Source organism: Dromiciops gliroides, chromosome 3 (genome assembly GCF_019393635.1).
Source record: "Dromiciops gliroides isolate mDroGli1 chromosome 3, mDroGli1.pri, whole genome shotgun sequence".
NCBI classification, from domain to species: Eukaryota; Metazoa; Chordata; class Mammalia; order Microbiotheria; family Microbiotheriidae; genus Dromiciops; species Dromiciops gliroides.
In genome coordinates this window covers 58,900,455-58,916,427 of record NC_057863.1, presented here as the reverse complement: position 1 = coordinate 58,916,427, position 15,973 = coordinate 58,900,455, and the positions used below count along the sequence as shown (strand labels likewise).

The following is a 15,973-nucleotide window of genomic DNA, read 5'->3' as shown; positions in this document are numbered from 1 at the left end:
TTCCCCTCACCCCTCAATTTAACCCTAAAGATGTTATCATCTAGCTAAGTGACACAGTGGACAAATCATCACCCCTGGACCCAGGGGGATACCAGACAAAACCTGGCCTCAGACACAAGACAGTCACCCACTGTATGACCCCAGGTATGTCCCCCAGCTCCATTTTTTTTTTTTTATGGTTCCCTAGGGTCTTGTATTTGAAAGTTAAATTTGCCATTCAGTTCAGGTCTTTTCATCACAAATATCTGAAAGTCTTCTTTTTCATTAAAGTCCCATTTTTTCCACTGAAAGATAATTCTGAGTTTTGCTGGGTAGGTGATTCTTGGTTGTAATCCCATTTCCTTTGCCCTCTGGAATATCATATTCCATGCCCTCCAGTCCTTTAATGTAGAAGCTGCTAGATTTTGTGCTATCCTGACTGGGGCTCCACAGTATTTGAATTCTTTCTTTTTGGCAGCTTGCAATATTTTCTCCTTGACCTGAGAGCTCTGGAATTTGGCTACAATATTTCTAGGAGTTTTCCTTTTGGAATCTCTTTCTGGAGGTGATCAGTGGATTCTTTCAATTTCTATTTTAGCTTTTTCTTCTAGAATTTCAGGGCAATTTTCCCTGAGAATATCTTGGAAGATGGTGTCTAAGCTCTTTCCTTGATCATGGTTTTCAGGTAGACCAATAATTTTCAGATTATCTCTCCTGGACCTATTTTCCAGGTCGGCAGTTTTTCCCAGAAGATATTTCACAGTGCCCTCTATTTTTTTATTCATTTGGATTTGCTTTATTGTGTCTTGGTTTCTTATAAAGTCACTGGCTTCCATTTGTTCAATCCTAATTCTTAGGCAATTATTTTCATCAGAGAGCTTTTGTACCTCCTTTTCCATTTGGCCAATTTGACTTTTAAAGCTGTTGACTTTTTTCTCATGTCTTTCCTGCATCACCCTCATTTCTCTTTCCATTTTTTCCTCTACCTCTCTAACTTTATCTTCAAAGTCCTTTTTGAGCACCTCTATGGCTTGAGACCAATTCATATTTTTCTTGGAAGCTTTAGATATAGGGCCCTGATGTTGACATCTTCCTCTGAGTGTGCCCCACAGTCTTCCTTCTTACTGAAGAAACTTTCTATGGTCCTCACCTTTCTCTGTCGGCTCATCTTGCCTTTCTTTTACTAGACTTTTAGCTCCTTAAAGTGGGGCACTGTTTCCAGGCTGCAGTATCCCAAGTTTAACAAGTCCCAGGTTGTATGATTTAAGGAGAATCAGGTTCTTAACTCATCCGGCCTGTTTCCTGGTCCTAGATGACCCCAGACCAACTTGCCAATCAACCAGGTTTGTGTGTTGTGGTTGTTAGCTCTGACGAGCCTGTGCCCCTCCCCCACCCGGGCCACTTCTACTCGAGCCTACCACTTGGTTCTCAGTAGGGGTGTAAAATCCAAGTTCTGCCTTAGCACCAGCATAGACCCCTGTAGTCTCTCCCCTGCCCAGGGCTCAGCCCACTCACCAGACTGTGAGCTTAGTTCCAGATGACACTGGTGCTTCAGCTGATTCAGAGGCTCTGGGGGTCTCCTTCTCTGGTGAGGACTTCCTGAGACAGAATCTGTGTCAGGGTGACTGTGGGGTTGGGCCTGACTCCTGTATCAGCACAGCAGCTCCCTCCTTCTGACCTTCCAAGCCATTCTTGGTTAGAAGAAGATTTCAGCACATTCTTCTGTGAGTTTTGCTGCTCCGGAGTTTTCCTATGACTTTATTTGGATGTTTTTTGGAGCGATCGCGTCATGAGTTTGGGAGCTCACCTGGTCATTTTTTCAATAGTGTCTGACACTTTGTGACAGCTTTTGGGGTTTTCTTGGCAAAAGTACTGGAGTCTTTTGTTATTTCCTTCTCCAGCTCATTTGACAGATGAGGAAACTGAGGCAAATAGGCTTAAGTGACTTGCCCAGGGTCACACAGCTATAAGAGTCTGAGGCCAGATTTGAACTCAAGAAGGTGAATCTTCCTGACTCCAAACCCAGAATTCTGTGCACTATGGCACCACCTAGCTGTTAAAATGGCATAAAGAATGATAATGAATTACTGTGGAGTGCACTGGACCAGGATTAGGAGACCTACGTTCCACACTATACTCTCCTACTAAACAACAACAATGAGGAGACAACACAGATGATTATAATAGGGGCATGCCATTTGCATAGCATGTAGTGGCTTACAAAGTGCTTTTCATATACTGCCTCATTTGATCCTCAGATAATTCACTGAAGTAATTAGTAAACATTAATATTATACCCATTTTATAGATGAGAACATTTAGATTAGGAGAAATGAAGGGAATTGCCCCATATCATGTAGTTGGTATGTTTCTGAGCTTTGATTGATGTAATGTCAGGAAAAAGGGAAGAAGACCTTCAAGCAGGTTGTGTGGATCCCCTCAAATGAACTTTTGGAAAAACCTGGGCAAGGGTCACACAAGATGTGTAGGAAAGGATGGGTTTTGATTTGTAACATTGAAGGACATTTGTAAACCTACTGATGATAACTCAGGATTCTTTTCACTGCATGAGCTATGGCTAAGCCTTCTGGACCTCAGGATTCCTCATATATAAAATGGGCATGTTGTATTAGATAATCTTTAAAGTCCAAGTTTTGTGATTCTTCTAGGCAGCTATCTGGTACAGGGAATAGAATACTAAACCTGGAATTGGGAACACCTGAGTTCCCATCTGGCCTCAGACACTTCAATGCTATGTGACTGGGGGTAGCTAGGTGGCGTCGTGGATAAAGCACTGGCTCTGGATTCAGGAGGACCTGAGTTCAAATCTGGTCACAGACACTTGACCCTTACTAGCTGTGTGACCCTGGGCAAGTCACTTAACCCTCATTGCTCCACCAAAATAAATAAATAAATAAACATAATAAACACAACATTAAAAAAAAAAAGCTAGGTGACCCTGGGCAAGTCCCTTAATTTGTCTTCATCAATTTATTCAACTGTCAAATGAGGATAATAATAGCATCTATCTCTCAGGCTTGTTGTGAAAGAGAATATTTGTATTGTCTTTTATATGTCTCATATCCTTAACTCAAAGCTTTGCAAACAGTAAGAGCTTAATAAATGCTACATTCATTTATTCATTGCCTCCAGCACATATCTTCTCTAGCTATACTTGGTGCAATCTAGCTGCTTTGCCCATCTTTGTTCTCTTTAATGCTATTTTTTTATCCTTTATAAGCTCATTGAGCATTGTGTTGTTGGAGACTAAGTATCCTCAAAGGAGGAAGTAGTTTCTTGAAATTTTTTTATGAATTTGTTTTTTTCCCAATTTTTTTCTTTTTGTAGTCTTCCTTCTGATTTCATCCTTCAGTGCTCTTGGGAAGACTTTGGTTACTTGGATACCTTTATCAGCTTTCTTCTCTCTGTTTTATGAGATCATAGTGCTCATGATCATCCATAATTCTTCGTCATTAAATTTTATAGATGAGTTTACATCCTATTCTCACTTATTTTGGCAACCATCTCACTCCACTGGCCAAGTAAGGCAGGTGTTTGATGAATAAGAAGCTTTCTGGGTTCTCTTTTTCTTGTTGAATGGTGATGGTGGTGACAATTTACATCGGTTAAACTTCTTGCTGTTCCTTTGCTAGTCTATAGAAGCTCAGATCAGAAGAGCATGACTGGGAAGAGGTAAGAAATTGGTCAAGGCAGGAAGCAACTCAGAGGATACTCTAGAAAATCCTTGGATTGGGGAGTCCCTTCTGGGTCTCTTTTTTCTACCAGGGTTCTACAAGATGACCTCTTACATGCTCTGTAGACCTAACTCTATGATGCTAAAACTGGGACATGAACTTCCCATCTCTTAGAAGAACAAAAGAGAGTAGACAATCTCCCTCACTGCTGAACCTACCATCTTATTCTATGGAAATAGTTTCTCCATCTTTTACACCTGGTGTTTAGCTAGGTCTGAAGTGTACTGCCTGTGGCATAATGGAAAGAACCACATACTGAGAATCATTCCTGTCTTTGTGACTCACCAAATACGGCACCTTAAAGAAGTCATAGATGATCTCTAAGTGTCTTTCAAGTTAAGAAAATTAATCCCTTCTATGAATTAGGCAGGGACTCAGGGTTTAGGTCCGTCTGTGGTAAATACAAAGTAGGCATGTGGGTAGTCTGCATCAGATATGGGAGCTCTGATAAACTGGTATGGACCCATTATGACTTTTTTTGATTCTTGTGCTGATTTTTTTGTGCTTAAGTAAAATAAACAATAGATTGAGAGTGTAAGCTAATTGAGAACAAGGTGTGTTTTCCTTTCTTTCCTTTGTTTCCTTTCCTTTCCTCTTCTTTTCTTTTCTTTGTCTTTGAATCCCCCATGCCTACCACATAGTAAGTCCTTAATAAATATCCATTGCTTAATTGGCTGCTTGGCTCACAGATAAGTCTTTACCAGTGTTGAAGTCAACACTTCTCCAGTATCCACTTACTTACTGCCCTAAATCATTTTCTCAGAGGCAGCTGGGATACAATGATATTTACTAAATGTTGACTGAGTGAAAAACTAACTTGAATTGTATGAACAGGAGGCACTCATGGGCCTGTTGTATGTAACCATATTCTTTTTTTTTTTTTTAAGTGAGGCAATTGGGGATAAGTGACTTGCCCAGGGTCACACAGCTAGTAAGTGTTAAGTGTCTGAGGCCGGATTTGAACTCAGGTACTCCTGACTCCAGGGCCGGTGCTCTATCAACTGCGCCACCTAGCTGCCCCTGTAACCATATTCTAATCTCACTAAGAGCCCAGGACTCTTTTACCTTTCTTTACTTCTAGTGCTTAGTGTGTAGCACATAGTAGGTACTTAATAAATATTTATTGACTGACTGACCATGGCCTCATGGCAGTGCCTCAGTATAGATAACACAATCCATGACTATGCTAGACTAAAAGCAGCTATGTTTTAAAAGACTAAATGTTTGGGAAATCTCCCTGAGTCATACAAATGGACAGCTCCTTGCCACTCCCTGCAATTTGGCTTCTTGCTCTGGGAAATACTCTCTGGCTCCAGGTCCTTGTACAAAGTACTGCTCATCCTCTTTGTTTCAGCACCATGGACGTTGGTGATCCTCAGATATTTTGGTACTAACTTGGTCTGGTATTCAGTTTTTATTTGATCATGTCCCAACTTGGTCACTTTGTCCTTGGCCGTAGATAGGAATCCTTTTTTCCTGACCCTACTCTTTGGTACATGTTGGTTCTGAGTTGGTTGGATTATAATATTTAGAAATCCATTGCTGGCCTAATATGAGGAGGACTTTTGTCATCATTTATGGTGGCATTTGATAAATATGGTAGCAGAGTGTGAGATTAAAATTGGATATTAGATCATAAATCTACCCTACTTAACCTTTCCCTTAATTTATCTCCCAGACTAGTAAATGGAAGAAGCTTCTGGTTTTCTAGATAGACCTTTTATTGTATGGTAGTCACAAGGTGATGTTGATTAGAAGGATAGGAAAGTAGAAATACAATACAAATCGTCTTAAGTCTAGGCTTAGTCTATATTCTGTATAAAACTCACCAAAACCCAAGGCCACCTTTGGGGAGAGAGACCGAGTCAAGGGCATGCTGTTAACCGAGAGCCGGGCCGAGTCAAACTCCAGTCTGCGTCTGTCTGTGCAGCGCAGCCAGGAGACCAGCGGAGCAGGAAAAAAGGCCCCACTTCTGTTCTCTCCTTGCCTTTTAAGCTCGCACCCCGGAAGTCGAATGCTCAGCAGGCAGTCTGGCGTGTGTCGCAGGTGGACTGGTGTGCGTAGCTCATGCTGTTGGTCTCCTCCCCAAAAGGGTGGTCCTAAAAAAAAACTGGTGTTTCTCCATTATCTAACCGACTGTTAAAACTTTTTACCACATTCCCCCCTTTTGTTCCTCGTTTCTTGAGGAACAAAAGGGGGGAATGTGGTAAAAAGTTTTAACAAGAGGAAGACTGTAGATAAGAAATGTATTAGAAAAGGTTGATGCAAAGTGACCAGTTGTATGAGATTTAAACATGAGTGATCACGTTGTATTGTGGAAAGAACACTAGACTTGGATTCAGAGAACCTAGTTTTGAATCCAAGTGCTGATGCTTCCCAAAACTATCTGTCTGACCTTGGTTAAATCAATTCCCTTCTCTGGGCCTCAGTTTCCTCATCTGAAAAGTGAGAGGGTTGGGCTAGAGGACCTCTGAGGTCCCTTTGAGTTCTGAATCTATGATCTAATTGGCTCAATTGTCTTTTCATTCACTGTTCTGCCTTGGACAGTGACATGGCACAAAAGATGTTTGCAATATTCTACTGTCTGTGATATCTATCTTAAAATCTTAGGGATGGGCCCTCTTTAAAAGTCTATTCTGGACTCATCATTCATGAATTTACCTAAACTCTTTTGAGTATCTGCAGCTATTCCTATACACCCTGGTTTCTTTAGTTCACTTAGCTGCCATTTTTAGGCTGGCACCAGCTTCTTTCTGCAAGGTTTTATCAGTACACAGAATAGACACAAGAAGACAAAAAAAAGGAAACCATGTTTTTAAAAATGTGAAATGTAGTCCATTTTATTAAGGAATATGCATGAAAAGACTCAGAAATGGTAGAGAGGGCAGTGAGTACACAGTACATGCCCAAAAGAACAAAGATAGATACAGACATTTATAAGAGACATTGCAAGAAGAAAAATGCTAGAAATTAGGATTACATTTGTTGACTGATGATATTAGTGAATTTTGGGGAAAATGGGCTGGGCCCTTGGCCCATTGTTGGGGAGGCCATTTGTTGAAATGGTTGCTCTCCAAATCAAGCATCTGTGTGATACTGGGGGCTTTTGGAGAGAACTGCAACAGCCACAGAATGCAATTTATCGAGAGTTAATATACACATTTTGGAACCCAAAGATGACTTATGAATCATAGAGAAGAAGACAAGCTAACAGAAGATAGTCTTACCTTCATGTTGGGCATGTGCCCCCAAGAAATCCTTTCCAGAGGCCTGCTCTTGATTGCTCCCCCCTAGCAGCAGCATTGCCTCTTACAGCAGCATTGCTGGCAGCAGCATTTCTGTTGGCAGCATCCCTTGCCACAGCCACAGCCCTTACCACAGCTACCACCACAGCCACAGCCACAGCCACAGGAGCCACAGGAGCCAGAGCAGCAGGTGCGGCGGCAGCAGACAACTGTTGGGCTACAGCAGCCTCCACAGCAGCCACAGCAGCAGGGGCAGCAGGCAGAGCAGCAGCCCACACGGTAGCAAGTACAAGTGGTACAGCCACCACCACAGCCACCACAGCCACCACAGCCACCACAACCTCCACAGCCACCACAGCCACCACCACAGCCTCCACAGCCACCACCACAGCTTCCACAGCTGCCTCTGCAACCACAGCAACCCATAGTGTCAGTACAGAGGGTTCAAGTGAAGTGAGGAGAGAGGACTCAGGAGAGGTGAGTGAAGTATGATGCTCTTCCTCTGCAGGGCACCCCTTATATACCCTCCTGGGGGAACTTGGACCAGGTCATGGGATGCTTTCTTGTTGTTCATCCAGCTTTTTAGGGGTGACTCTTATTTACTTCCTTCTTTTATACTCTCTCTTGATTTTGTGACTTGTTTTCACACTTATATTTCTGGTCCAAAGCCAAATTCTAGTAGCAAGGAAAAACTGGTGAAAATTATAGTAATGGACCTTGAGACTTGAAAGATGGATATGATAAGGGAGACCCTTGCATTGTAGACTTATGATGGAGATGTGCTCATTTTGGACTTATATTTTAGCCTTAGTGTGACATCCAGGTCATAACATCTCAAATACTTGAGAATTAAAGGATACTTTGATGCCACCAGCTGATTGTGTTGACCTGGAATTAATTGACAATGGTAGGAGATTTCACTCTCTGCTACATCTTTTGAAATATGCTTTTGTGATTCAGAACACAAGCAGGACAACCTGAGTCGTACACCTGTCCCTGAAACATGTTGGCTCTGTGGTAAGTGCCTCTGACAACTCTCTAAGGCTAAAAGATCCAGAGAAGTTGACAGCCTGTCTTAGTAGAGGGAGTTTCTGCTGCAAGGTATTTCCCTATACCACTTAAATTACAAATCTAGACCTTATCTATCTTACTTTGTCAATGCTTATAAACATATCTCTCTCTATCTCTTTATCCATCTCCATCCATCCATCCATCCATCTATCTGTACATCTTTGGTTCTTCTAATATAAGCTCCTTGAGAGGAGGGACTTTGAATCCCTAGTATGTAACATAGTGCTTGGCACATAGTTGTTGTTTTTTGTTGGTGGTGGTGGTCATTTTACAATAATGTTTGACTATTTGTGACTCTTTTGGGGGTTTTCTTGGCAAAAATACTGGAGTAGTTTGCCATTTCCTTCTCCAATTCATTTTACAGATGAATAAACTGAGGCAAACAGGGTTAAGTGACTTGCCCAGGGTCACACAGCTAGGAAGTGTTATGAGGTCAGATTTGAACTCAGGAAGAGTTTAGGACTGGCATTCTATCAGCTGTGCTACCTATCTGCCTTAGGCACATAGCAGGCACTTGATAAATGTTTGTGCATAGATTGATGGCTGTTCTACTGAAAAGACTTGAAGAAATTTGAGGAATAAAAACTGTTAGCTTTGAGAGTGAGGGAAGACCTTATTGGGGAATGGAGGCAAATGGCAGTGCATGAACTAAGTGTTAGAAAAAACGGATTTCAGTGTTTCAAATTATAGAATGATTTGTTCCCAACAAAAGACATGGTCTACATTAAAGCACACAGATATGTGAAGGCAGCATGTGATCAGGGAACAAATGATAGTATATTTTGTCTGTTAAGTAGAGTGCATGAAGTGGGAGGAATAGAGCATAAAAAAGTTGGGAATGTAGATTTCTTTCTTCCAGATGGTGGAGGACCTTAAATGGAAGAGATTTCTCAGAGATCTCCCAAATGCTGCTGCTTGTAGATAGCATTGTGCTTATTACATCAAACCTCAGAATGCTACCAAATCTTTTCAACACAATCTAAGGCCATTAAAATGAAATTTTCCTATTAATGTGCACGAAGGGAAAAAAACCTGAAAGAACATCATGATCTCTGAAGAATGCAAGTTATGGGGGCTTTGGGTGTAATCCTTTGGGGAAGGGAAAAATTTCAAGAAATGGCAACAAATGGATATTGGAAGAAAGATGTGATTGGAAAAGGAAGTAGACTGACCAAGGAGTTAGAATGAAGGATCACAAAGACTGACAAACTAAGAGCTACTCATTCTCATAAAATGTTACCAAAGACACAGAAACTTTCAAGACCTGTTAGCACATTGAAGAAATATGGGATTTGTGGGAGAAAGTGTACAAGAATCACAAGGGATGAAGGGTAGGTGGTTTGTGATCCAAAAATAGAGAGAAGAAATACACTGCTGAAATTGTGGGCAGGTTTAAATATCAAAGTAGAAAATTGAGAGACAGTAAGGTGTCCTAAGAATGACATATTTTACTAGAAAATGCTAAATCAATGGTCAATTTTATCTATAGAGTTCTGCTTATCTGATTTTTAGTCTAATGTCTTTTTCTCTTTTGGTCTGGATCTATTATTTCTTCAATGTTGGGAACTTCCATTGTGAAATCCCTGATGTCAACAAAAATCATCAATTTATCTTATCTACAACTTATGGTCCCAGTGTTGTTGGCTGGGGCAATGAGAATTTAAGTGTCTTTCCATGTTCACATACTGATTTGCATTAGAGACAGGACTTCAACCTGGCTCTTCCTTATTCCAAGGAGAAGTTCCTGTCCACTGTACCTTACTGCCTCTCCTCAATTTGGGTCTGTCAAAAATCAACTGAAAATAGCCTGCTACGACCTGCTCTTGATGAACTTGTACTTGCTCTTTGCAACTACTGCTTTTTTTCCCTTTTATTAGTCACCTGTCCTGCCTGCTTCTTTATGTTGGCATCTCCCCCTAAGGCTAAATAAAGATGAAACATTATTCTTCCACCATACAAAATGGATCTGAAATCCTGATATTAAAAAATAAGAATGATAATTTAAATTGTCATTTGGCACTACACAAATTAATTTTATAAAAGGCTAAGGGAGTCCTGAAGCAAAGTTTAAGAACTGAATCAAGACTCTATTATGTAGAGTGTCTTGGGGAAGTGGTAGAGAGGAAGACCAGTATTGATGACTCAACTCTGGGGCTTCTGGCACTTTGTTGTTTTTTGGATGGAGTATAGGAGAGCAGGAGGTAAAAGATCTGAATCAGAATGCTCTTCTATATTTGTCACTTCCTATTTTTGTTTCCCCAAGGTAATTGAGGAGTGAAACTCATTATGGGGGAGGCTGTGGCAAGGCTTGAAGACACCAAAGATTCACAATGCCAAACAACAGAATCTGCATCCAATTTACCTTACTTTAGATATAGAACTATCAATGACATTGAGATACCTCATCAGTGTCCTAAAAAGTTTTCTTATGTCAACCTTCTTTCCACCTAGTCAATCACTCCTCTGCTCAAAACCTATCAATGTCTTCCAATTGCCAACCAACAAAGTTCAAACTTCTCAAACTTATATGCCAAAGTCCTGCACAATCATTCACTGCCTTACCTTTGTACACTTTTCTCAGAGGAGGCAGCATTTTGTTGTGAAAAGAATGTTGGATTTACAGTGAGAGGACTTGGGTTCAAATTTGGGAAGGTCACTTTGGGTTTCAGTTAAACATCTGGGACTATGGACAAACCTCTTAACTTCGCAATTATGTGATCTAGAAAATGTAGGAGTTGTAATATCTAACCATCAAAGTTCTTTACCTCTCTAAATCTGCATTATAGTAATTCCTGTGGGGCCTATTCCCCTACTACACTGTTAACTTTTTGATGACACAGGCTGTATCTTATCTAAATTTGTGCCACCTTAGCAGGGTACCCAGAGGGCACCCAATCAGCATAAGTGGATTTGAATTGTGGAGAATTCCACAGACTATGTTGCAGAGGACTTTTTTGGGCAGGAAAGTTTAGGTCAGTGGTTATATAAGTGTGGTTTGGAGAGCCCTGGAGGGGTCCTTGAGACCCTTCAGGGCATCTGAGAGGTCAAAGCAACTTTTATAACAACACTAAAATGTTATAATTTGTTATGATAAATATTGAAAAATATGTCACATAAACAAGAGCTCTTTGGGGTCTTCAATAATTTTTAAGAGTGCAAAAGGGTCTTGAGGTAAAAAAGTCTGAAAATTGCTCATCTAGAATATTATATTTGGACAGGTGAGAGTCAGCAATGATGGACCATTTTCACTATCCATTCCTTAAATTTTATTTACTAGGGACTTTTCCCTATTTTTAGGGATATGTGCAGGCTTGAAAGAAGAGAGGGAGAGAAAGAAAAGAATCATCCCTCTGAGAGGAAAAAATGGAATTCGTAAGGTGGCTTTAAGTGAGTGCCTGCATTTTAGACTGATGCGGTCTTTTGGTGAAAGTAGTATCTCCCTAGTTTTAGGGATAGCTTTTGAAAGTCTCTTGAGAGGAAGAAAGTTTTACATTGGGGGGAAATACTAGTAGTCACTGTAAAGGGCACATTGCTAGTCTGATATTTGTACCAAGATGTATAATTTTGTACATGGGCTTAAGAATTTCATGTAAGAGACATCTCTGAAAAAAGTAAGGCGTTTCACAATTTTAGTTATTTTTTTACATTCTTTGAAAATGTTTATAAAACAATTTAGTCTGGGGAAAACTAAAATAAGCAATTTAATGAAGGTGAAAAGTCACATAAGGAAGTAAACAAAAAGTGCCTCAAAGAAAATGAAATAAACAACAAAATCATGTGTCCTGGGCTAGGTCCTCCCAGAATGGTATATAAGGGCTGCCCTGGAGAAGGAGAGCATCAGACTTCATTCACCTCTCCTGAGTTCTCTCTTCTTACGTCACCTGAACCCTCTGTACTGACACTATGGGTTGCTGTGGCTGTAGAGGCAGCTGTGGCGGCTGCGGTGGTGGCTGTGGCGGCTGTGGTGGCTGTGGCGGCTGTGGTGGCTGTGGCGGCTGTGGCGGCTGTGGCGGCTGTGGCGGCTGTGGCGGCTGTGGAGGCTGTGGTGGCTGTGGTGGCTGTGGTGGCTGTACCACTTGTACTTGCTACCGTGTGGGCTGCTGCTCTGCCTGCTGCCCCTGCTGCTGTGGCTGCTGTGGAGGCTGCTGCAGCCCCACAGTTGTCTGCTGCCGCCGCACATGCTGCAGTGGCTCCTGTGGCTGTGGTGGTGGCTGTGGTAAGGGCTGTGGCTGTGGCAAGGGCTGCTGCCAACAGAAATGCTGCTGCCAACAGAAATGCTGCTGCAAGAAGCAATGCTGCTGCTAGAGGGGAGTGAGCAGGGCTCAGCCCCCCAGAAAGACCTGCTGGGGGCACATGTATAATATGAAGGTAAGACTTTCTTCCTTTGCACAAAATCTCTCTGACATGCATGTAATCATTGATTATATATTTAGACCTTTAAACTGTTTATATATGATAGCAGATTTTGTGATCTTGTTTTATGTGTAAAAGTAGATTATTAATCTTTTCATTTATCAGTCCCTTAGACCAATTTTAAGAAAAGACAATTTTTTAAAAATGTAAGAGTTGAACAAAATGGTATAATGATTTCTTATATTTTCTTCTTTTGAAATGTATAATCCCTTATAGTTTTTACTCTAATCTTTCTTTTCTTTTTGTATGCATTCTATCTTTTTTATAAGTTTTCCCCTATTGCTAATATGCATTAATAAATAAGACAACTTGTTTTATAAATTCCTCAATAAAATAAACTGCCATTAAAAATTGTGTTCTTCCTCTTCCTTTAAAATGTCTACTGTCTTCACTAAAAAAAAAAAAAAAGATCAATGCTTTGATTAAAAATACCAACCTACAGAAAATAGTGAGATTGTATAGGGTTGGTTTGAGGGACACCATTTCCTCTGCTATAACAGTTCAGTTAACATAAATAAGGTGGGGCAGCTCGGTGGTGCAGTGGATAGAGAACCAGCCCTGGAGTCAGGAGGACCTGAGTTCAAATCCAGCCTCAGACACTTAACACTTACTAGCTGTGTGACTCTGGGCAAGTCACTCAACCCCAATTGCCTTGTCCCCCCCCCCCAAAAAAAATTTACAGGAAACATAAATAAGGGAACCACTCCCAGTCTACTTGGTCAATTGCACCCAACACCACATAGTAAAATCAGGCATTTTGGACTAATTTTCACCATTGTAGCCAGGTATACATAAGACCAACAACTTAGTAGTTGAAGTCAATATTCTATTCATATTGTGTACTCTTAAGAGAATGTAAACTTCTTGAGGACAGAAACTGTCATTTCTCCTCATCATATACCTACAGAAACTTACACAAAATGAGTTTATCATTGACAATTGTGAACTAGGCCTTACTACAACAAAAATAAAATATAAGAAGGGAGATTGATGAAAGCAAAGGGGCTAATTTAATTCAACCCAATTATATTAAAGAAACATGTGTAACCCACATCTCAAAATCCATTTGCATGGGGCTCTCCTCATTGGTGGAGATTTGTTATTTAATTCTATAGGCTCAAGTCTGTCAAATATTTGAGAGGAGATCCTGATTATCTCAATGCCAGCTTTGAGAAGAAAGATGTGTGGTTCCAGACTCTTCAGGCTCCCAAAGGGAGAGAAAGACTCTAGGAAGAAGCTTCCATGTGGAGGAGTCAGCACTTCAATCATGTCCCTATCCTCAGATATTAGACTTTGGGGAATTTCTTCTTGGGTGAGTTCTATGACTCTTTTTCTTGGTTGAGTGGAGATAATCTAGTTCCACTGGGAATGCTCATTCACTCTATGTATTGTCTGGTACATATTCTTATCTGTATACCTTTTCTTATTTCTGTTTGTTATTGGCTTGGATAAGTGGGTTTGTTTGCTATTTGCTACATATAGTCATTGTGGAACTCCTTTTGATGGGGAGGAAGTCAAGACTTGAATATATAGCTTGGGGCAAATGAGAGAGGGAGAGAGAGAACGAGAGACAGACAGACGGACAAAATCCTCTAGGAAAATCCAACGAAGGATAGAGCGCTTTTAGCTGAGATGGGTATGGGAGCAGGGATGAATGGAGGAAGTAGGTAGGAAAAGCGTAATGGAGAAGACAATATCTGAACTAAATCTTGAAGGAAAGGATGAGAAAGGATAAGGAAGGAAAGCATTCTGTAGAAATATTTTGACTGACTTGGCCTAATTTGGGGGGACTAGTTTGACTGGGGTACTTAATCTGGGACTTTTGACTGTTTGGCTGTCTGACTGCTGTTAATTTAATGTGGGCCGTTTATAAAGTTCCACCACACTGCTCCACTCCCAAATTGATAAGCAAAATATTAAGAAGCCTCTTAACTAGGGGCAGCTAGGTGGCGCAGTGGATAGAGCACTGGCCTTGGATTCAGGAGGACCTGAGTTCAAATCTGGCCTCAGACACTTAACACACTTACTAGCTGTGTGACCCTGGGCAAGTCACTTAACCCCAATTGCCTCACCAAAAAAAAAAAAGAAGCCTCTTAACTAGGGGCAGCTAGGTGGCACAGTGGATAGAGCACTGGCCTTGGATTCAGGAGTACCTGAGTTCAAATCTGGCCTCAGACACTTAACACTTACTAGCTGTGTGACTCTGGGCAAGTCACTTAACCCCAATTGCCTCACTTAAAAAAAAAAAAAAAGAAGCCTCTTAACTAAATAATCAAAGCAGAGTTTATTTATGAGATACTATTTAAAATTAAGAATGCAGGGAAATAAAATGTACAACCTGACTGCATTGCAGTGTGTCTCTTTCCACTGCTTCTCTTTCCCACCTGCTGCGCCTGGACCTTCTACCTCAGGGTACTCAGGTCCTTTATTCTAACTCCGAGCCCCTTTCACTTTGTAAATCCCCCTGCTTCTAACTTTCCTCTCCTTGCTGCCACCACTGAACCCCTGTGTTTCTCTCACTGACCTTCTGTCTGCTCCGTCAGTCTGCCCTTTGGCCTCTCTTTTCTCTGCTCCTAGTCCTTTATTCTTCTCCTGTGTCCTTGTAGCCCCCATCTCTCATCTCCCGCGCTCCAATCTTTCTAATCTCATCAGTTGCCTCCAGTCCTCCTGTCTGCCCGTCTCCTTGTCCGAACCCCTTCCTCCTGTTAGCCCTAGTCTTGCATTATTGTTCGTCTCGTCCCCCTGAGCCTAACCCAACCCCCAGGTCTATATATACCTTTTTTTATCTCCACTCAAATCTCGGGGCTTTTTTGCACCCATACAGACCAAGCTAATCCGCCAGCCAGGGCTGCGGCTGGGGCTAGGGTTTGGGCGGGGGGGGGGGGGGGGGGGGGGGGGGGGGGGGTGCTCAAGCATCCCGGGCCTCAGCACAGGCTATCTGGGATCTTTCGGATAGCTCCACTTAGGTCGGAGGTAGCTGGGGGCTTTTTTCCCCCCAGCTGTCTAACCTGGTGTCTTGTACAGCCCACGGGCTTTTTGGCTCAGCTGAAGCAGAGGGGGAGGGGCACCAGCGCCTCCCACACAGAAGAGACCCTGAGTGCCTAAGGCTTTCTAATCTCAGCCTAAAGGTAGGGTCCCCAAATCAAAATAAATTTCCACAATTCCAAGAATATGAAATTACCAATGCAAATACACAGAGGCAGAAGAGGCTGAGATGAGATGGGAAACAGGGAGCTTTCATTAAAGAGCCCTCCTTTTTCTGTCCTTTGTCGTCTTTTTTTTTGCAGGCAATGAGGGTTAAGTGACTTGCCCAGGGTCACACAGCTAGTAAGTGTCAAGTGTCTGAGGCCAGATTTGAACTCAGGTCCTCCTGAATCCAGGGCTGGCGCTTTATCGCCCTCTGTCCTTTGTCTTAACCCTTTCCATAACACTTGAATTAGTTTACACAGAAGACAAAGTACCATGGTACTCCCAGGCAAAAATGGCCTTTTTGAAAAAAAGCAAATTAGC

At 41.7% G+C, this 15,973-nt stretch overlaps 2 protein-coding genes across 2 annotated transcripts; one reads left to right on the top strand and one right to left on the bottom strand.

Annotated features, from left to right (window-relative positions):
* Positions 1 to 6,573: 6,573 nt before the first annotated feature.
* On the bottom strand, positions 6,574 to 7,439 carry LOC122745961 (small cysteine and glycine repeat-containing protein 3-like). The gene has a single exon (XM_043991425.1). It carries the CDS (start codon positions 7,403 to 7,405, stop codon positions 7,025 to 7,027), a length of 381 nt encoding a protein of 126 aa, XP_043847360.1. The 5' UTR covers positions 7,406 to 7,439; the 3' UTR covers positions 6,574 to 7,024.
* A 4,514-nt stretch (positions 7,440 to 11,953) lies between these two features.
* LOC122746551 (small cysteine and glycine repeat-containing protein 5-like) lies at positions 11,954 to 12,355 on the top strand. Its single transcript, XM_043992243.1, has one exon. It carries the CDS (start codon positions 11,954 to 11,956, stop codon positions 12,353 to 12,355), a length of 402 nt encoding a protein of 133 aa, XP_043848178.1.
* The last annotated feature ends 3,618 nt before the right edge of the window (positions 12,356 to 15,973 follow it).

Coding starts and splice junctions, on each gene's coding strand:
- LOC122745961 (XM_043991425.1), bottom strand. CDS start 7,405: ATGGGTTGCTGTGGTTGCAGAGGCAGCTGTGGAAGCTGTGGTGGTGGC.
- LOC122746551 (XM_043992243.1), top strand. CDS start 11,954: ATGGGTTGCTGTGGCTGTAGAGGCAGCTGTGGCGGCTGCGGTGGTGGC.